Source organism: Eurosta solidaginis, chromosome 2, assembly GCF_040869045.1.
Source record: "Eurosta solidaginis isolate ZX-2024a chromosome 2, ASM4086904v1, whole genome shotgun sequence".
Classification (NCBI taxonomy): Eukaryota; Metazoa; Arthropoda; class Insecta; order Diptera; family Tephritidae; genus Eurosta; species Eurosta solidaginis.
Window position 1 is genome coordinate 196,818,372 of NC_090320.1, and position 23,126 is coordinate 196,841,497.

General features: G+C 38.0%; 2 protein-coding genes across 3 annotated transcripts in view; one reads left to right on the top strand and one right to left on the bottom strand.

Annotated features, from left to right (window-relative positions):
* The window catches only part of porin, a 93,155-nt gene that overhangs the window by 7,297 nt on the left and 62,732 nt on the right, over positions 1–23,126 (top strand). The gene's annotated exons all lie outside the window — the stretch shown is intronic.
* The window catches only part of SmydA-3 (SET and MYND domain containing, arthropod-specific, member 3), a 55,451-nt gene continuing 42,995 nt past the window's right edge, over positions 10,671–23,126 (bottom strand). For both annotated transcript variants that reach the window (XM_067766791.1, XM_067766790.1), the window contains exons 2-4: positions 15,701–16,030; positions 11,887–12,113; positions 10,671–11,827 (exon numbers count right to left, since the gene is read on the bottom strand). In XM_067766791.1, coding sequence (XP_067622892.1) covers positions 11,232–11,827; positions 11,887–12,113; positions 15,701–16,030 — 1,153 coding nt within the window. In that variant the 3' untranslated portion in view covers positions 10,671–11,231. The remainder of the gene's footprint in view (positions 11,828–11,886; positions 12,114–15,700; positions 16,031–23,126) is intronic.

The following is a 23,126-nucleotide window of genomic DNA, read 5'->3' on the forward strand; positions in this document are numbered from 1 at the left end:
AGAGCGTGTCGGATGTAAAGAACGAAAACTTGCCCCGGCTATTGAATGTGCTGTGATATCTGTGTCGCAGATTGGAAGGAAATCAAGCAGTCTTACTATCAGAGGGAATGTGGATGGTAAAGAGCGTGTACTGACTTTAGATACGGGGGCATCTCATTCCTTGATTCGATCTGATTTGGTCTACAGGAGAGTAAAGTCATTACCTGGAGCAAGGTTGCGTACGGTCACAGGCGAGTATAATCAAGTCCAAGGCGAAGTGGTATGTGAGGTATTAATTGGAAAAGTCATGGTTCTACACAAATTCGTTGTGGCGGAGATCGTTGATGAAGTCATATTGGGAGTGGACTTCTTGGTTGACCATGACGTCAGGATCGATATGCGGAGAAAAATTATGCGCTATAAGAACCAGGACATACCACTTAACTTTAGTTTGGAAAAAGGGTTCAGCAGTAATCGGGTACTGGTGGAAAAGACTCGACAAAAACCACGAAAGTCAAAGGCAAAGGTTGATAGATCGAATGGGCCAAATAAATCAAAATCAAAAGTACCTGCGAGAGAAACACTGGCATTGAAAAAACCTAAAAGACGCAGGAAAACGAAGCAACGAATTTCCGAGAAAGAATGCGAGGGTAATTTCAAGCCAGAGCGCACTACTGTGGGGAAACGTGGGAACGATACTGATTATGCAAAGCAAATCCGTCCAGCGCAGGCTGTACGAAGTAGTTCATCGACCAAACAACAGAGTGTGAAGAAACGAACCAGGGTATTGAGTAGTACGATGAAAAACAGGTACCATGAGAAAAATAATTCGAAAGGTTTATTGGCGGGAGATTTGGTACTGCTATACGACCCTCACCGGCGGAAAGGTGTTCCACCCAAATATCGGTGCAGTTGGGAAGGCCCGTACAGAGTTGTGAAGACGATCAGTGATACCATCTACCGCATACAAAGCATTGAGAAACCTCGGAGTAGAAGAGTGGTACATTTGGCGATGCTAGCAGCGTTTAGATCGATAGATTTGTCTGATCGGGACGATCAGACTTAGGTGGAGGGCAGTGTCACGGATATTAGCATCACTAAGCTATACCATCACTAAGGCGATGCTAAGCGATGTTTACGTCAATAATCAAATCATGTATACACATATATAAGGCAGCCGAGAGATGTCACACACAGATGCATTTACTTATACGCCTATGTGTGGGCGAGAGACGGTAAACTACAAACTCACATACATCTGAGAGACGCTGAAAAGTAGAAAATTGTAAACAAGTAGAAACTATATGAGAACTATAAACACTCGAAAAAGTTGGTAAGTTCTGGAAATAGAAGAGCCTAGATGTATGCAGCGTAAACTATAAAAGCGGCACAAGCGAGTAAAAAGTAATTCAGTTTGAGTTGAGCTATCAATCAGTTTGATTAAGCACGCGATCTGGCGGCCAATAGTAGAGTTTCATTTGAGTTATCAATCAGTTTGGTTATTAAGCCAGCGAGTAGCAAAGTATAAGTGTTATTGTGAAGTACTTTAATAAAGGCCATTTTTCCATTATTCAATATTGGAGTTATTTATTCAACAGTTTAGTGATTCGAACTTAGCAGAGGATTGCAAATAAGAGGATTTGCAAGTAAATTCGTTACAATATATTAAAGGTATAAAGTGCAAATGGGATATTATCCGGATAAACGAATAACACCATAACAATGATAATACTTTTTCCTTAAATAAATCAAATAGTACTTTTAATACTCGAATTGTTTTATAGTAGGTAGAGTGGTTGCATCGAAAGGAAGAGTGGTTGGGTTCGAAACCTGCTGTAGGCATGTAGTTATAAACATATATTTCCGTCACTTATGGGTAAGTATGCAGGTAGATTTTCAAAATTATAAGACACAGAAAATTTTTAAAGCCTACATCTAAAGCAGGTAGTATTTTCTTTTCCCGGCTTCGTATAAAAAGGAACCTTTCTGTCTAGGTAAGATTTGATTTTTTCAATTTTATTCTTGTTCCGAGTATAAATATAAGTTAATGCGCCTTGAAACTTCATAACATCTGCAAGGCTCGCCGGAGATAGTTCAGTTCATAAGTCAAATTTCAAAACCGTGATTTATTAAACAAGATAAAATGAGTAAAAGGACGCGAGAATTTGAGTGTAATAACGATCCAGATATGTTCTGTTTCATGTGTGGCCAATATACTATCATAAGGCGACGACGAGTGTTCTCAGATCATATGAAAACTTTATACTCCAAGTATTTTGGCATTGAGCCTAAAAATGCTGAAAAGCCATAGACAGCGAACACTTTGTGTACATCGTGTCGAGTAGAATTGATTCAGTCGGAACCAGGACAACAAATAAAATTTGATACACCAATGATATGGAGAGAGCCTACTTGTCATTCAATAGAGTGTTATACTTGTCAAACAAAAGTACTTGACGTTGGAAGATCAAGAAGAATAACCTATGCCAGCGTACCTACAGTGACATTACCAGTACTACATTCAACGGCAGTTGCGTATGCAGTTCCATTGTCAACAGTAATATCTGAGTGCGAGGAATCAAGTTGTACTGAATTGCGCATGGGAAACGAGAGAAACGTTCTGTCACAAGCACAACTTAATGATTGGATAAGAGATTTGGAACTATCCAAGGATTTATTTATACTGATTTCAGTAAAGCATTTGACAAAGTATCCCACTCCTTACTTATCTACAAGCTGGATCGGCTTGGCTTCCAACCTGGTCTCACCCAGTGGATCTCGTCGTATCTCTGCGGTCGAACGCAAAAAGTTATTTTTAAAAATACTTTTTCAAATGTCATCGATGTTCCCTCTGGCGTCCCACAAGGCAGCCACCTTGGTCCAATTCTGTTCTTGCTATTTATTAATGATATCTGTACCACTATAAAATATTCCAAAATCTTAATGTATGCTGATGATGTAAAACTTTTTAGGTCTTATGCGTCTATCGAAGAACGTCCCTTGCTTCAAGGGGATTTAAACTGCCTAGTTACTTGGTGCAACGTAAATTCAATGCCGCTGAACCTCAATAAATGCAAATTCATGTGCCTATCTCGAAGATCTTTGCCAGCAGCCTCTTACGTAATTAATAATTTTTGTCTTCTATCAGTAAACTATTTTGAGGACTTGGGAGTCACGATAGATGCTAAACTTAGTTTCAACCTTCATATTAATGCTACTGTCAATAAGGCTAGAGGTGTTCTTTCATACGTGAAACGGTGGTCCAAAGAATTTAGTGACCCTTATGTAACTAAAGCCCTTTTCATCACCTTAGTTAGACCGATACTAGAATACGGATCAATAGTCTGGAATCCACAATATCGAGTTCATGCAGATAGACTTGAATCAATACAAAAGCAATTTCTACTTTTCTCTTTAAGGAATTTTCAGTGGGACTCTGCGTATAATCTTCCACCTTATACTAGTCGGTTAAAGCTTATCAATCTTCCAACTCTTGCAAGTCGTAGAGAAATGCTAGGCGTTATATTTATGGCTAAACTCCTGAATGGACTGATTTCTAGTCCAATTCTTTTGAACGAAGTAAATTTCAACGTCCCATCACGGGTGTCAAGACATTACAAACCTCTTCTTTTGAGGCAGTGTAGAACTAATTTCGAATTAAATGAATCTTTTCGGTGTTTGTGTCATGATTTTAACACTCATTCTAATTCATTTGATATAACGGATTCACTTTTTACCATAAAGAAAACTGTCTTATCCTATCTTAATTCTTAACAAAAAAAAAAAAAAATCAAATAAATTAAAAATGTTCACTTATTTAACAACGTAGTATATATATGTATAATTTCTATGTAATTTCTAACTGTTATGTATAGTACTCAGCTGATGATTTTTATTCTGTAGCTGAGCAGTTTTAGATCTCGACGCTTAACAAACCTCCGCCTATCAACAACTCGGCAATAACAAATCCGTGCGTCATGCGGATGCGCCCCTCGCGCCGGTCGGGCGGGCTTTGGAGGGTTTAATCCGTTGGGTATTATTATTATTATTATTATTATTAAAAGGCCGAGATCCACACTTCTCGTATGCAACAATTTAAATTTGTGTCATCCGATGTTAAGGTGATATATTGTAGAACTCGTCAGAAACCATTTTCCAAAGAAAGACAGTATATGCTACTGCAACGACATTCCGGGTTTATTCAAAGAGTTCGGTCAAACATATGATTCAAAAGAGTGGCGATTGTTCCTAGACAGCAATAAACTGAGTTTGAAGGCTGTATTATTGCATATTGGTAACAAACAGCCTTCTATCCCGATCGCACATGCAGTAAATACAAAGCAAACCTACGAGGAAATGCAAAAACTACTCAAATATATCAAATATGAAGAGCACGATTGGAAAATATGTTCTGATCTCAAAGTCGTTGCAATGCTATGCGGTCTACAAAGTGGCTACACCAAGCACTGCTGCTTCCTCTGCAAGTGGGATAGCCGAGCTCGTAAGGACCACTACGTCAGAAAGGATTGGCCGGAAAGAGTCGAGTTTACCGTTGGTGTGGATAACATCAAATACACCCCTCTTGTCAAGAAAGAGAAAATCATACTTCCACCCTTACACATCAAGCTCGGTCTCATTAAAAACTTTGTTAAGGCTTTGGGCATTCGACTATTTGAAAACAATTTTTCCAGATATTTCTCAAGCCAAGATAAAGGAAGGTATTTTTGTTGGACCACAAATAAAAAAGTTGATCAACAATAATCAATTCAAAGTACTACTCTCATTAGTTGAGGCAGCAGCGTGGGAATCCTTTGAAAAGGTCGTTGCTTCTTTTCTCGGTAGACACAATAGCCCTAACTACGAGCAGATAGTGAACGACTTAATCAATAATTATGCGAAAAGGGGTAAATATTAAAGGCTTATTAAAATTAATTTCCCAAAATTCTATAACTTTTTTACCTAACTAATATTTTCTTTCCAGGCGTAAATATGTCTTTAAAAATTCACTTTCTGCACTCACATTTGAGCTTTTTTCCGGCAAATCTTGGCGACGAAAGTGACTAACATGGCGAAAGGTTTCATCAGCAAATGAAACTAATTGAGAATCGATATCAAGGATTCTGGGACGTCGCAATGATGGGTGATTACTGCTGGTTTCTCATAAGAGAAACCGATCCTAAACTGAATAAGCGTCAAAGTAGAACACATAATTATTTCGACTACATAGTAAAATCAAATTAAGATAAAGATTGTTAGAGTATATTATAAACATAAATATATTAAAAAAAAAGTTAAAAATATGGGTAATTTCATTCATAAATTGAACTTTTAACTAAATAGAAAGAGAGCATAGCTAGATATTTCACTCTTCTTTATACCATACATACGTTTTGAGGTATACGTTGAAATTGCGCAACCTGGGTATTTTTATTTGATCGCTTATAAGTTACGTAGTTTTCATCGATTTTCTTCGATGATAGCTTATCTTTTTTCTAATTAAACGGAGCTTTACGTAAAGATAAAATGTCTGGAAAAAAAGTTGTGGTTTTGGAATGCTGCCCTCGCAAAGAGTAATTTTTTTCATATTTTTTCATAAAAAAAAAAACAAAAATCTGAAATGATAAGCTAGTATCTCGAAAACTATCTGGTTGAGCAAAAAAGAATGTATGATGCATTTATAGCAAATTTTATCGTCTTTCCGATTCTGTAAACCTTTTTGCAATTGCTTGACCCGTTCGACATACGTAATTAAAGGGAGCCATCTTTTTGGTTTTTTCGAATAACGGTAAATTGCAAATATCTCAAAAACGGTACCATAGAATCAAAAATAAACTAGATTTTCGAAATCAGGGGGTGGTTTTACATACGAATTTCATAACGGCGTCTTTGGTAAATTTTGGCCTTCGACCAGTGTTATTGGTGCCGCTAAGGTCGTAACATACTGCTGACGTCAATGGTATGTTTGACGATCTGGAACAATATCATTAAATTGCGGATGAGTATCTGGGAGGCTTGTAAAGAGAAAATTAAAATCAAACAAACCACCGTTGTATAGCTAAATAGTTAGCGCAGCGTGCCTAAAGCGTACTGATGATGAAGGTTTAGCACCCTTCGAAATGGATCTATCTGCGCAGCTATGGCAGGTTGTCTGAAAAATGTTCTACTTACTAATCCAAAAACAAAAATACAATACCTAGGTGTAGCTCCGAAGACTTTCTGACGGATGTTTTTTGTCGCGCTATGCTTCCGAGCTACACCAAAAAAACACCATGACACGTTAAGGAGTAACTATTCGGCCGAGGATGGCCCTCGAAATCATAAGAAGTCCAAGTGGATATCATTGCGTAACATAGGGTTGAAAATCGTATAATCCTTGGCGCATCTACATAATTTAAACTTTACAAGGACCGTGGATAAAAGTCTTACATTGTAGACAAAAATTTACAGACGTTTGCGTTCGATATATTGACAATACTCTTCGTTTTCGGCCTTATGATATAAGAGCTCATTATGGATGACCGCCTTCAGTTTTCAGACTAGCTCGACTATCCCCTACGTTAGGGTAGTAGAATACCCGGTCATTTGTTCAACTGTCTTGAGAAAGCTTTTGCTTCACCACTTTGAGTGTTCTTGCGAAGGAAAAGGCCTAACTTGGTTAAAAAATGTGCCTACGTATTCACATTTGTAAAAGAAGCCGTAACGTGTAGGTGATATTTAAACTTGATTGATAGGCTATAATCAATGTGATTGACCCCAAGGGACTAGTTTTGGATAGGGCCGCCAACTTTAGGAAATGTCAAAACGGGAGACTTGGGTGTTGAAGGATGAAGTGTAAAAATCAAAATTAACATTTCAGACGCAGTTTCACAAATAAACAACAGATGGTTGAATGTAAGCCCAAGTGATTTTTCAAACCCTTCTCATACGTACATATATCCTCAACTTAAGTATGAGGTAAGAATGATTTCAAAGGAGTGTTTATGCCCCTAGAACCTACTAAAGGATTTTGCATCAATGAATTAGCTTATTCTTTCAGCCAATCGCAATATAAAATTCGGCACCTTTTACGGGTAAATTGCTTTTTTAACAACTTGAGGACAAATGTTCGGCTTGGGACATTTCATTTAAATTCATTGTTCTTTAATCATTTTTTGAAAAAATTATGCGAAGTGGGCATTTAAATTTATTATATAACTTTTCTCTAAGTGTTTTGTTTTAATAACTTGGTGAATTCGGTGATGCGAAATCCGTGTTAAGCTGGCATTGAAAGCGCTTGTTTTCTCAAATAACATTTGAACGGCTATAAAGTGTTAAATTTCGCAATTGGATTTTTATAATTGGCAGTGATGCGCATCCCTTTCGACCATATCGGATCAAATTTCGAAATGAACAATAAATGGCCTAAACAGTCTTAAAAGAGTAGAAAATATCGTATAGCGCCGAATGCCGCCGCCGCCGCCGCGCCGACATTTTTAAAATTCGGCGGCGGCGTGCGAAAAACCTCGCAAATCGGCGGCGTATATCTCTAATATATACAAGAATAGAAAAAAATCGTCGCTAGGTGGCGCAAGGATCGAGATATTCACAATAATCGTATTTGTAGTCCGATTTGGCTCATATTTGGAGCACATATTACATAAAGTCCGGTAGAAGTGACATCAAAATATTTTGGAGTTGGTCCTCATCAATCTAGGGCGTTGATCAGACAATTAAATAAAAGCGTTGGACGCGTCAAATTTCTATTGATAGTCATATATAAGACCAACTAACTGAACCTTAATCAGGTTATGCTACGCCTCACATTTTTAGAAATTTCAAGCGCCCAATGCTTTTATTTAATTGTCTGGTCAACGTCCTAGATGGATGAGGAGTGTGATGACTAGTACCTAGGTCCTACCTAATTATTTTCTAGCTTTTAGTATTATTATTACTTCATGTAAGTATTGTTTTCAATAAAACCGTTTTACTTAAAATTTGTTTAAATTATTTTATTTCGTGCTTCAATCGGGATCTCTAAAATTTGTTCATAAATACTGATTATCGAAGGGAAACATTTTTGTAGGTAATACTGTTATTTAATTAACGATGAGGAGTTAAGTATGAAAACGAAGATAACCTCGTGATATGTAAACCAGGTCTTAGTGTTATTTGTAATTTCTCATAGACTAAAAAGAGCGACGGAGAAGGGAGACGTAGTAGTGAAGAGCTCCTTGAGGAGGTGCTTAACGGACAGTTGTGTAACAACGTAGAAAGGATGAAATGGTTGTAAAGCTAAAGGGAGGTTATGAGGAGACTCCAGCCAACTCTTAAAATCTGTGTTCCACAGGGCGTGTTGTTATCACCTCTATTGTCGAAGTCAATTGCTTAAGCGATTCGACAAGTGAAAAGTTAAGCAAACGGTGTGTGCAAATGACATTTCGGCCATAAAAATAAAACTGTATGTAATTACCTCTTCGCTGGATCAGAGGGGGATGTACATACTTGGCCATCTGACGTCGTGTTAACGCTGAAAAGGTGTTTCTAATACTTATTACAAGGAAGTATAAGGTTGCGAATTGCCTATGCTACAAGAGGAATCGTTAAGGATTAGACAATACATTGTCTAGGAAACTCCATGTGGAAGAGAAGACGACGATAGCCATCGGAACACTGTATGCATGAAAAAGAATGCGGCGATGCACGTTGGGTCTATCGCCTGCACTCTGTCATTAGGCATTTACCAGTCACTTGATCATAGTGCCACAGTGCTGGAGAGTTGGCTCAAGAATGCAATGTGACAGCGAACATTATAAACGTATATACCGATGGGCAAGGGTCTAAGCATAATGTACAAATAATACAGATGTGTTCTGGAGTTCTAACATGCATTCGAGCAAATTTGCTGACGGCGGAGCGTTTATCCATACTAGGTTCCCGTCATAAAGGTATACAGGGTATTGAAAAGGCCAATGTCTTGGCAATAGGGTGCATCACTCGATACATATACGTGGACGTCCCGATTCGTTTGGAAAATCGTGGCTTCAAGCGCTGGGCTGTCAAATCTTTAAGATTATTTGCTAGCCTTAACCAACCACAATGAAGACCATACTTAAACGCTTATATCAAACACTATCATTCAATTAAATTCAAACTATATATGTATATTTATATAAGTACAGCAGGGTGTTCTTTCGATTTCAAATGAAGAATTCGCTTTAGTCTGAACCCTATTAACGGCAATGCTCCGGATAAAGACATATAACTTTGGTCTCGATTAAACGGTTAAGGCGTAGGGCAGAGCGGTCACGTTCAAATCAATCTAAATACTCAAAGAATTGAAATTATTTTATCGAATAGCCGGAATCGAAATCATATATCTGAAGATATCACATCTAAGTTTTGATTCCTTCTAGCTCTCCTGTTACGTTAAGAAAAACTTACACACGTGTTGTTAACTTCACGAAATGACCAGCCCTATGTTTTCTATGTACATACTATCAGATGCTGTTTTCAACATTTATAAATTTTATTGATTATTCTTAGGTTTATAGACAAAGTTTAGGTTTATATACATATATATTGTGTAATATTGCGGTTCACATACGTAGTTGTTGCTTTTTTGTAATGCTTATCGGTGAAAACTTTGATAATTTCTGATGCAGTTGGTAAGATTTATTATTTTATTGCTATATATATCGGTATTCTTGCGATATGGTGGACATGATATATACATAGGGTGCCGGCCTACCATACAGAAGGTCCTTAGTTCAGTCAATGGAATTGACAAACAAATTTTTTAAGCGGTCTCGCCTCTCGGAAGTGATCTGGCATACCCTCCGAGGGTATTCTGCAATGAAAAGCTTTCCATAATATAATACCACTCTTTAAGCAATCATTTGAAATCGGCATAGAAAACATAGGTCTCCATAAATTTATGAAAAAAATACTCGTATCCCTAATTGGAAAAAGGAACTTCGCTTGAATGTTCTAAAAGATCTATGGCATCCAATTACTGTCATTTTTATTATTTTTTATACGATAATTTCTTTTTATGCTCAGAACAACAGCTCTGGTCACGGAATGAGCTTATGGTACGCTCACGTAAGTTTGTTTATTATTAGTTATTGATATAGGGTAAATAGTGATTTTTAGGCTTTTTAGAAGGAGTTTTGCTTAATACACAAAGTCATAAAAGGAAATTCCAACAGTTTTCTCCTATCAAGAGATATCAGAAAAACAAAGCAGAAAAGGTGACCAAATAACCTTAACGTAACAGAAGGGCTAGAAGTGGATAAGTTTAATATTTGTCTTCATACTCTACGGTGTGCCTTTATAGGGTAGTCTCAACATTGGCCCTTGCCGGACACAACTTAATTTTGGCCAAGATTCGTATGTCGTATTACCATTTGTATGGTTGAGTCTAAAAGAAAATCGTTCATTTGATTTTTAAGGACCACCCTAATGTACATATTTACGAACTTATGGTTTCCAGACAAGATCTGATAGAAAGTGAATAGAATCAACAACTTAATAACATTACATGATATAACGAAAAAATTCCCTTTAATGCTATCTACATTAGGCCGGGTCGATTTGTGGGGAGGAAAAAAAATCGCCCATTGCTCTGTGAAAATCATATTCTAGGGATCAAAATAAGAAACTTGGCCGAAGGAACCATACCTCTAAAACGAATTCCGATGTCCGCCCCCCCCCCCCCCCCCCCCCCCTTTGAGTCGTAGGGGCAAATTTTGAAAAATCCCACTTTGAAATGCCTATGTTTTTTCTTTTTGGAGTTTATTTTTCTCTTCAGAAATTTATTTAGTCAGAACATATGTAAATGAAAAAATGAATTTAACTTAGTAATAGAAAAGAAATTAAAAAAAAAATTATTAGAAATTGGCGTTTTTACAACCCCCTTTTAAAACCAAGGCATCACTGTGATGCATTTGCATGTCGTAAACATAGTTGTGTGGGTTTTTTATTCAACCGCTTTAAAAAATGAAGGTATCACTGTGACACAATTTCAGATCGTAAAATTGCTTGTGTTGTTTTTTCTTAAGCCACCACAAGACACAGCAGGTAGAATTGAAATTGCCCCTACCCAAAAGTTCGACCCAAAGGGGAGGGGGGCATCAGAATTCGTTTTAGAGGTATGGTTCCCTCGGCAAAGTTTCTTATTTTGATCCCTAGAATACGATTTTGACAGAGCAATGAGCGATTTTTAAATCGATCCGCCCTAATCTACATAATTAACAATGCTGTAGATCTGTTCATCATTCATCTCCCGTCAGACCGTCCACGCTCTGTGTTAGCTGTTCCATCGCCTGTTGAGCCACTTTGCATAGCTGACCTTCTTGAGTCTCTTCATCTTCATATTGCAGTATATTTATGCTCTCCTTTAGTATAGCTATAACGTCAAGTAGCTTTCGTTTGAGCTGGTCCGCTGACACAACGCCAGCTATAAAACCACTTTTCGCCAACAATACCAATGGTACATGCAATTCATAAAGCATCATTGCGCGTGTACGGCTCAATCCAGGTTCGAAGACATCCAAAACTCGTAAAACGTGTCGGCATAGTTCCTCCTTGTGTTCAAGCATGACATCGGGTAATTCAGCTAATTCATATTCGGCTACACGACCATACATTTCAATGAGATTTTGTCTTAGACCAATTTGTATAAAATGAAATGGATGTACAACCACTCGATACTTTCGCATAAGTTTCTCTGTTTCCTGAAGCTTTTGTGGGCTTGGTTCCATAGCTTGTATGTCAGCCACTTCTGATTGCATAACCGATAATGCCTTTTTTATGGCATTACTAGATGTTTTGAAAGTGCAAAGTGTGCATTTCCAATCGCAAGTGGAATCTGTGTATGAAGTAGCATATTTGTAAACGATTTAAAGAGTTATACTCAAATGTACCTACCCAATGGATCTGCGGGAAGTAGCCAGCCATCTTCACATTTACTACATTTGAACGTACTAAAATTTGTACCCAATTCGGTAGGATCTTTGCATCGTTCGCATTGACAAGTGAAGAATTTTCCAGCCTTTAGATCCTCTTGACGTTGTGCTGTGCCATTCAGAGTATATGTGTAGGAGTGTTGAAGCTGTTGACCCTCATCTAAATCGCACATGGCACGCAAACGAATTCTGCAAGTTTAAAAAGTTAAAGTGGAAAATTATTATTTCTCTAAGCTTTAGCTCTAAATTACAAAAGAAGCTTGAAACCAAGGAACGAAACCGAAACTAATAACTTTGAAAACCATTTTATTTTCCAAAACCGATACAGCTGTTTTGATCTGAAAAGAACCGACCATACGGTGTCAAACACACGAACCGGCTCCAGTTGGTAAGCTAAGCTTAAAGTGTCTTTATACGTTTTTTTTATTATTATCAACAAGAAGGAATAAGGGAGGATTAGTGAGTTTAAGACTCAGAAATAAGTTTTTGCAGTCAACACATGACTAGAAGCAACTAGCGAGCAAGGAACTAGGATCAACCCTATTTGCTGCTTCAGCACTACTTGTTTCTAGATTTCAGTTGCTTCAAACAGGTTGTTGTTGTTGTAGCGATAAGGACACTGCCGAAGGCCTTGGGGAGTGTTATCGATGTTGATAGTCCTTTGCCGTATGCAGATCCGGTAACAAGCACCATTAAGACACCAGTCCGACCATCTCGGGAACGATTTAGTATGACCACATAAAACCTTCAAGGCCATACCGCCCTCCCACTCCCTAGATCCGTGAGGAACTTGGGGTAGCCAGAGCCTCGGCTGTTAAAGTAACAGGATTTGCCACGGGTAGGTGAGGTTGAAAATTGGCAAGGATAGTGCCTCTACCAAATTTAATTTAGTATCTTTAACGGCCTTAGATTTACGGCTTGTTAAACTTCCAAATTTTCTTCTTCTAAATGTGGGTGGTGCCACGCTCATATTCCAAATTTTTTTTTGAATTTATATTTTGCTCATAAAACCAATCCACTTCCCAAATTGCATTTGTTTAGCTGTATTCGTTTTTGAACTATGTATCTCATTTTTTTCCATTTTTCTAAATTTTCGGTATCGAAAAAGTGGGCGTGGCTATCGTCTGATTTCGATCATTTTCAACACCAATCTTATCTGAGTCCAGATAAGCCCGTATACCGAATTTGGTGAGGATATCTCCATATTTGCTTAAGTTATCGTGTTAACGGACGGACAGACGGACGGAAATGGCTTAATCAATTTTTTTTTGTTCGATACTGCAAAGTTATAATACCCTGTGTACAAGTACAGCTGGGTGATAAAAAGTAGAGTTGGTGCTTATTTGATTAAAAATTTTATTTTTATGGGTGAAATTTTCTGAAGTGATTCAACATTTGTCGATGTTCGACTTTTTTGTTCTTTTTTATAGTTTTTTCGTTGGAATGCATAAAAAACAAAATAACATGGATAAAAGTCTAGAACACGTGTCGACTGCTAATACGCTGCCAAAAATATCGGGAGAGATGTCAAAAGATGCGTATTGACTTCGACAACAATAATCTGCAGGCGGACAATTATATATCTGTCCGGAGATATTTACAGTTGAAGTTGGCAATTTTCATGTGGTTGTCGTATTGTTGTTGTGCACTGAAAACAATTTCGAGTACAAAGGGATTTTGCACGGATTAAACTTTGATCCCACCTCATTTTTGGACCGGCCAGGGGCAGTTTTTTATAAAAGCGGCCGAAGTCCGCCAAAGCAGAAAGGTGTTCTCCGCAAAAATACTATGGATTCCAATTCCGGTTTGGAAGGGACCCGGGGAAATTTTTCTGTTTTTTGTTAATATCTTTTGAACGACTTAAATTATTTATTTTCCGGCTTTGGGCTATTAATACTGATGTCAAGACGCATCGCATCGCTTGACACTTCTACCGACATTTTTGGACGAATATTTAAATGCAATTTTGGGCCACTTTGTATATATCACAAAGGATTAAATTTAGTTGTAAAAATGCGAATATATACTTGAGTAAAAAGAATCTAGATATGTCCCGGGGAGAGGCAGTTTTTAGAGCCAGTAGCATACTACAGTGTCAACGCTAGTTTTGTAATTATTTTCAGAGTAGTTCCCGATAATTTGGGGGATATTTCGGTACATTTTTGGGATTTTTCGGTATTACACATTAAGGAATTACACTAAGGACTATTAAATATCAGACATGTTCGGTAATATTTATGATTTTTATTACGGTATTATTTTAAACAGCTTTGAAACTATTTCGTATAAGTTCAGTTCCGCCAATCCTTAAATATTATTCGAATAATCGACAACAAGCAATCATTCGAATAATCGACGATGTACGAATCCTGAAAATCGAACACGAAAGCATTCGAATAATTCTAGTATTCGATTAATCGAATATCACGAGCTCTATAAGACCTGCCCCTTGCGGTTTTTCCAAAATATTAGTATTAGTAGCGGCCAAAAGAAGTCGTAAGTTTAATTGCATTACAATACATTTATTGAAATGAAATTTATTGTAAAAAAAAAAAAACATAAAATTATGACTCCTCGGAAAAATAGGCTGACGGATGGACCGATGAATAGATGAGCAATGCTTCAACTTTTATTTGGTTGACTTAAATAGAATATCAAAAAAAAAAAAACAAGAAACAAGAAAAACAAGAAAAACAAGAATCGACAGGCGCTACCACCGATCAAACCCATAGTTGGTACCGAAAAAAAAGGATTGTTTCGTGAAGCTCCTTCCCCAAAATATATCTCTAGATTCGCCCCCAGGTGGTGCGTGTTCGCATCCGCGTTTATAACTACCGAACCTTGCGCACTTCCTCATCCACAGGTCCCATGAACCGTTCTGGTGGAGCTTCCACATGAGCCATAGAGTAAAATGCCAGAAAAAGAGCTTTCCCTTTCTCACGATCGATGGCCGCATCCGCTACGTTTTCTGCAGCTCTGAAACTATACAGCATTAGGGGGAACAGAGCACCGGAGCGTGCTGTATTCTCATCTGGCAAAATACTGCCTACATTCCAAAGGTTTAGAGGTACGTTTTTGCGTTTGCAACAACAACAGTGAAGTTGTTCCCGTAGTATGACTGTGTAGTAATACAGTATCATTCGTACACCAAAGGCAAGTTGGTATACAAAAAAATCATTGTAAAATAAGAAGTACGCCTTAAAAGGCTTCTTAGACATTGCCTTCCAACAATTTCTCTAAACAGGCGATCATTGACCATCAATACATTTTATACATTGAAGCACATCCCGCCTTAACTATATAGATCGGCTGCTTGAAAAGTTTCTGAAAGATTACTTCGCAATGGGGGCTGTACGATGTCACGAAATCAGTAAGCAGCGCTTCGACATTACGCCGAGATCTTTTTCTTGCAGCCTTGATTTCTTGACGCACCTTTCCTGCTCATCTACTTCTAGCGTATTGCAATTGTTTGTTTAGAATTCCTCTTCCTGAGGCGCTAATAGATATAAATTATACCAGTTTTCTTAGACTCTGCATGCTTCTTTATTTGTTTGCATTATCGATCGGCTAGCCGACCTCATGGCCATGGGAATAGGTATGTGCCTCCTTCCTCTGAAAAGTTGCCTTACTCCTTAAAACCGATCGCTACCTTTTCATTCCGCCTAACGCCTCTTGCTCGGAAATTAATTTTAAAATACGAAATCAAAACTAAAACAGTAATACTTTGAAACCCGAACTTCACTTAGAATCGATTTAATTTCTTCTAAATAACTTACTTGTATCCCTCGCTCGGATGTATAGTACGAAACGTATTTGGTACACAATTATGGGCTAATATGCCCGTTATTGGATAAAGACAACGCAGCCCATACCCTTGCGTAGTGCGAGCTTCAAAAGCGTTTACTTCTAAAATTCCTACAACCTGCATAATAAGATCCTCAGAGAAACGATCAGCTAAGCGGCAAGGACCCCGTAGGTATTGCGCTATATTAACAAAATCAGCGTTCCAAACATCACTTAATTTCCGTCGTTCTTCGTTATGATGTTCCATATGTGCGATTTCACGTTCCCAACGTTCAGGATCGGCTTCCTTGGCCAAAAGCACTCTGTAAAGAAAATAAAATGAAAGATGAAAATATGTTGTACTTTGAGAATGTTTTACTCCCACTTTAAACAAGCAATTCTTGTATATTTGTATATTCGTATATTTGTATAGCTGAACGATCTCGGGAACGGCTAAACCGATTTAAATGAAATTTGGTACAGAGATAATGTATCACGTTCTAAAGCGGGAGTCATTGGTGCCGTATGTCGTATCGCTGTAGTCGTATCCCTAACGTAATCAGCTGTTTATCGTTACGATGGTAAACCAAAAACCAATTGGTTGGCTACGATACGGTTACGACCTTAGCGGCACCAATAATCGATTGCATTGATTCTCATAAGGTTGGTCGAATCAGCTGTTACAAGGTTACCGATACGGTTACCGATAAAGCACCAATGTCTTCAGCTTAAAGCCGGAGTCATTGGTGCCGTATGTCGTATCGCTGTATCCGTATCCCTAACGTAATCAGCTGTTTATCGTTACGACGGTTAACCAAAACCCAATTGGTTGGCTACGATACGGTTACGACCTTAGTGGCACTAATAATCGATTGTATTGATTCTCATAAGGTTGGTCGAATCAGCTGTTATAAGGTTACCGATACGGTTACCGATAAACCACCAATGTCTCCAGCTTAAGACTTTCTAACTAGGTGTTGCCACTCATAATGTTTCACAAGGTTGCCCCCTATTCGAAATTAAAAAAAAATTGCATGAGATATCCTGATATGGGTATCAAACGAAAGGTATTGCACTCCGCATTACAATAGGAATATTTTTGAGTAGGGTTGCCATTTATGGTTGGGGTAGTATTTGTATATTCACATATTTGTATGTTTGTATAGCTGAACGATCTCGAGAATGGCTCAACCGATTTAAATGAAATTTGGCACAGAGATAATGTATCACCTTCTAAGACTTTCTACCTAGCTGTTGCCACTCAGAAATTCGAAATACCAAAAAATTGCATGAGGTATGCCGTTCTGGGTATCTAACGAAAGGTATTTCACTCCGCATTACAATAGGGACATTTTTGAGTAGGATTGCCATTTAGCATTAGGGTAGTATTTGTATATGTATATTTGTATGTTTGTAACCGAACGATCTCGGGAACGGATTTAAATGAAATTTGGCGCAGAGATAATGTATCACCTTCTAAGACTTCCTATCTAGGTGTTGCCCATCAGAATGTTTCACAAGGTTGCCACCTATTCGAAATTAAAAAAATTGCATGAGATATGCCGATATGGGTATCAAACGAAAGTTATTTCACTTCGCATTACAATAGGGACATTTTTGAGTAGGATGATAACATGTAGAGCAAAGTATGTTACGCGGCATACTCGAAGATTGCCGAGCGAAGCTCGGCCACCCAGGTACTTAGCGTTTAACTGTTTAAAGTAACCAAGGCCCGTATTAAGTTTTAATATCCGTGATTGAAACTAATTTTTTAAATCACAATAAATCTGTAATGGTGGATCGGAAATAGCGGCAAATAGTAATCGTTTGATCAATTACTTGTTATAGTTTTTATAAATAGCTTGACAGTTGCATAGTTATCGTTTGAGTGAAAATGGTTTTCAGTCACTGATCGTAAATGCTGGCTCAGAACACATTTAAATAGAAAAAAGAAGAAGATTTATTCAAAAAATTTGTTTGCCAGCCATTTGTCGGATAGGCAGTTCGATTTTATGGTAACGGTGCTAACAAAGGAGAATTATCGAGCAGGGGCCGTATTCAGTAACTGTGAGTTTTAAAATTTACACTTTTTCTTCATATAATTTGTATGAAAGAAAAATGTACATTTCAAAACTCATATTTACTGAATAGGGCCTCAGGTACGCCATTGAAATAACTGGATCATATTGGTTAAGGCTGTGTAAACAAGCGGAAAAATCGCAATATCTTTCTTCTATCCCAAAATAGAAAATAGCTTTTCAATTATAGAAGAATTAAACAAACAATAATTACAAAAATCCGTAGAAAAAGTAGAAAGTTTCTCATTTTACTGTCAAACGTTTTCTGCACGCAACAACAAAATACATTTGTGAAAATGTTTCTACAATTTCTATTTTTTCTAAGTCCAAACCTATGTACATACATATGTATTAGAGGTTTACGCCGATCACTTTATCGGCGGCGGCGGCGTACGCTCTATTATACCCCGGCGGCGGCGGCGTGAGCGGCGCGTAGATATACGCCGGTGTTCTTACTTTTCTTGATTTTTCTATTCAAAAAAAAATACTTAGGAAAGGTTTTGTTTGTATGTATTTAAGGAAATTAACGTTTTGGCCATTTCGGAAAGATCCTAGGTTTTTGCCCCAAAATCTCGCAGATCGTTCAAAAATTTTCAGGAGTAGCTCTTTGCGGAGGGATTGTCCCTCGCTCACTTACTCCAGAGAGGCTTCGAACCTAACCCCGGTCTTTGGAATTGGTACTGCTGCGTCTGCTGAAGAGAAATGGAGATACATAAAATGGTCACACTTTTGTCTGTATATCTGGTGCAAAGCGTAGTTTCACCTGGCGTTAACTCCTAATAATCGTCGCGAACACAATTTCTTTAAATCATTTGTAGCTCCTTGGCGGTCACGTACAAAGGCGACTTACGGTTGCTATTAATGGTCTATTAATACTCATGACTCTCGTGGCACAGGGCGCCTCCAGTTTTTTTTAGCTGTTTTTAAGAGCTGCAATTCCCGATGTGCGAACAGTAGCAATCCCGACCACCAGTCGCTACCACGCCTCCTGCCCTCACACCATATGCCAGCACAGAAGCTATAGGACTGCTACTTCGAACTCATACCTTCGTCGACGTCACTTTCCTTCAAGCTCTAGGTGTAGCTCCGAAGACTTTATAACGGATGTTTTTGTACCGCTATGCTGCCTAGCTACAACAGAGAAACACCTTGAAAGGTTGGGGAGTGACTATTCGGCCGTGGATGCCGCCCTCGAAATTATAAGCAGTCTAGGTGGATGTCATTGCGTAACTCATGGGTGAGAATCGTATAATCCTCGGCGCATCTATATAATTAAAATTTTACAAGGACCCTGGATAAAATTTTTAAAATGTAGACGAAAGTTTGCAGACGTTTGTGTTCACAACATTAATTTCGATAGTCTTCGTTAAATCAAAACGATATTTAAGAATGAAAGTCGACCGATTTTAAGTTGAAAGATGTTAACTGCTGTTTTCCGGCCGTATGATATAAAAGCTCATTATGGATGACTAGTTCGACTGTCCACTACGTTAGGGTAGTAGCACACACGGTCATTAGTTCGACTGTCTTGGGAAAGCTTTTGTTTCACCCCTTTGAGTGTTCTTGCGAAGAACAAAGCCTCACCTGGTAAATATATGTATGTGCCTACGTATTCACATTTGTATAAGGAGCCGTAACGTGTAAGGTTATATTTGATAGGCCATAATCAATGTGATTCACTCTAAGGGACTAGTTTTGGATAGGGATTTTGCCTCACTGATTTAGCTTATTCTTTCAGCCAATCGCAATATAAAATTCTTTAAAAGATCGGCACCTTTTTTGGGTAATTTGCTTTTTTAACAACCTGAGAATACATGTTCGCCTTACGTCATTTTATTTGAATTCATTATTCATTATTAATTTTTTGAAAAAAAAAAAACATGCAAACTGAGCATATAAATTTATTATATAACTTTTCTTTTGGTGTTTTGTTTTAATAATTTGGTGAATTGGGTGATGCAAAGGCGGTGTTAAGCTGACATCGAAAGCGCCTGTTTTTTTTAAATAACTTTTGAGCAGTTAGAAAGAGTTAAATCTCGCAATTAGTTTCTTATAACTGGCAGTGATGCGCATCCCTTGATACCATTTTCGACCATATCCGACAAATTTTCGACATGAACAATAAATGGCCTAAACAGTCTTAAACGAGTAGAAAATATAGTAACGCGCCAGACGCCGCCGCCGCGCCGATATTTTTGACATTCGGCGGCGGCGTGCGAAAAACGACCCAATCAGCGGCACTGGCGGCGGCAGCGTTTATCGGCGGCGTATATCTCTAATATGTATGTATGTATAATCATTGTGGATAAAACAAGTGTGATATCTTATCCGTCAATTGCCTGGCAGGATGTTCAAGATGGCTACTTTTAAGCGTTTTGGCAGAGTTTTGACAGGATGTTCAATATGGCGGCGTATAGGGTTGGCTATCTTCAGCGGGTGATAGAAAGAGATACATAATGAGACCACAATAGTCAATTAAAAATCAGGTGATCGGTTTCAATTGTAAAATCAAGCCATTACTGAAACTTTTTCTGCAGCTTCTCGTTTCATAGAAAATATATCATTAGCAATTAATAGGTAACGAAAAAAGGTTTACTTAAGGTATAACCTGTGCAAATTGTCTCTAAAATTGGTAAAAAAAAATTCCCACAGATGCAAAACTTGTCCCGATAAGGCTGCTCTTTGCCCTGGAATGTGTCTCGAAGAATATCATACATATCAATATCTAATTTCCTTTTATTATTTAATGATTTTCTTAAAACGATACGATTTAAGGTATATATCTTACTTTCTTATGAACTGTTTATTTGTTTTTGTAAGCTTTAAGTTTTATTCAATAAACTGAAGTACCTTTAATTAAAATATTGTCAATTTGTTTAAAATAAAATATGTGGTACATACAAAAAACTAAGTCGGCATATTCCGCTTTGCCTTGATGAAAATTATTTAACAAAACTATGGGACGAGACGGCGTAAACCGTCAAGACGGGATTTACTGGTTTGCCCTTCGTTATAAAGTTTCTTCTATAAAAATTAAAATATAGTTTTTGTAATGTACCTTAACTTTGGTACAATTTACTTTTGTTAAAATAAAATAGAACGATTGAGAAGGCACGTGTTTTATTATAGTTCGTGTCTAGAACAATCTTCAATAATGTGTATATCCAAAGTGTGTACATTAAAAATGGTTGTGTAGTAATATGTATATATAGGAATGTGTATTGTGGATCGATTGTATATGTGTTCCTGAACCGATGATAGGTTTGTTCCTGACATCCCTCCTTTTCAGCGGTACCTTGCGGGTGTTTTAATAACACGTCCAGAGCGAGTGCATGGTGGATGATTGAGGCTAGCTGCATCCTGTGGTGTAGCGGGCGTGGAAGGTTGAGCTTCACCATGATGTAGCAGCGCTAGATATATGTCCGTGTTGTCTTCGAGGCACTTTTTCATCAGGTTTTTGGCCTCTTGTACATAGCGTTCAGCTAGTTTAAATAACTTTTGAGCAGTTAGAAAGAGTTAAATCTCGCAATTAGTTTCTTATAACTGGCAGTGATGCTCATCCCTTGATACCATTTTCGACCATATCCGACAAATTTTCGACATGAACAATAAATGGCCTAAATAGTCTTAAACGAGTAGAAAATATAGTAACGCGCCAGACGCCGCCGCCGCGCCGATATTTTTGACATTCGGCGGCGGCGTGCGAAAAACGACCCAATCAGCGGCACTGGCGGCGGCGGCGTTTATCGGCGGCGTATATCTCTAATATGTATGTATGTATAATCATTGTGGATAAAACAAGTGTGATATCTTATCCGTCAATTGCCTGGCAGGATGTTCAAGATGGCTACTTTTAAGCGTTTTGGCAGAGTTTTGACAGGATGTTCAATATGGCGGCGTATAGGGTTGGCTATCTTCAGCGGGTGATAGAAAGAGATACATAATGAGACCACAATAGTCAATTAAAAATCAGGTGATCGGTTTCAATTGTAATTTTGACGTCTATTCAGAAGTTATCACACTTGTATTATCCACAATGTGTATAATTGAACAGAAGATTTATAAATGTGACAAGAATGTTGAACCTAAATTTACAAAAAAAAAAAAAAAAAAAAAAAAAATAGCACATTTTTGTTGTGGAGTATTTTCTGCATTTACTACGCTTCCTAGATTGAGAGAATTGCCCTATTGTTAAAGGGCTTGAGCAACGCTGTTAAAAATACAGTTTGTAAAGCGGAATAGAAATAGCAATTTGTCAGACAAGCAGGCCTAATGAGCTCAGTAGATACAATCCGGCACCGTCACGACGCGTGAGACACATATCGGTTGACGTGAAATCTTTTATTTAGCAACTAGCGTCCCCGTCAGACTTGGTTCTGCCAGAAAACTGGTTTACCTATATTTAAAAAGGGATCCTCGTTTCCAGTCTTCACTCTCTATCCCATTCTCTTCTACTTTATCTTCAATTTTTCCAATTCCCATTCCCACCACACACATCTCCCATATACGGAATCGCTATACCAAATATTGAATACCTACGCCAAATAAATACGGGGATGGATGAAGATAATGCTTATCTGTCATTTACCACTAAAATAAGCACAGCTTACTCTGCTGTCAGTTTCTTGTGACGCATTGTATCTGTTAAGGCCATTAGCAATCTTCTGAGTTTTTCTGCGCAGATATGGTAGGTGTCTGATAACGTGAATTGTAAATTTTATAGTAAACAATGTGCGAGTGCCTTCCACTCTATTCGCAACATAACTTCGAATCATTGTACAGGTTTACAAGTATGATATGTATGAGAGGGAAACAATTTCTTTCCCTTTCTAACACACGGCAGTTTGACACTTCGGTCAGTGTCAAACTAGCGTGGAACCCAGTGGAACATGCGTGGAACATGAGTTTTGACACTGAACGAAGTGTCAAAATTACCGGGGTTGCTTCGTCGAAAGCGACACAGGAAAGCAAAAAAGGGATCGGAATATCAGATATGGGTTGCTGTGATGGTAAATTTCTTTTAACGAATTTAGTAGGAAATTTTAAGTGCACCCATGTGGGTCCTTCAGAAAATTATAAAAAAGTCTCCAATTGGGGTATCTGAGGACGCGTAGTTATTTCAGTATTAAGAATACAAACACGGGAGTTAAGTTTTTCTACCCGTTCAAAAGTTCTCCTCGAAAAACAGTTTGAAACCGAGGTCGACTGCAATAACCCGTCCAAAAAAGCGGAAAGAAAAATGAATAGACGCGTTTTGTCCTGTTGTCAATAGTCCGAAAAGAAAAAGTATTCGAATTATTGGAAGCGAGGCAAAAACGCGTCTATTAATACCTCCCCCGAC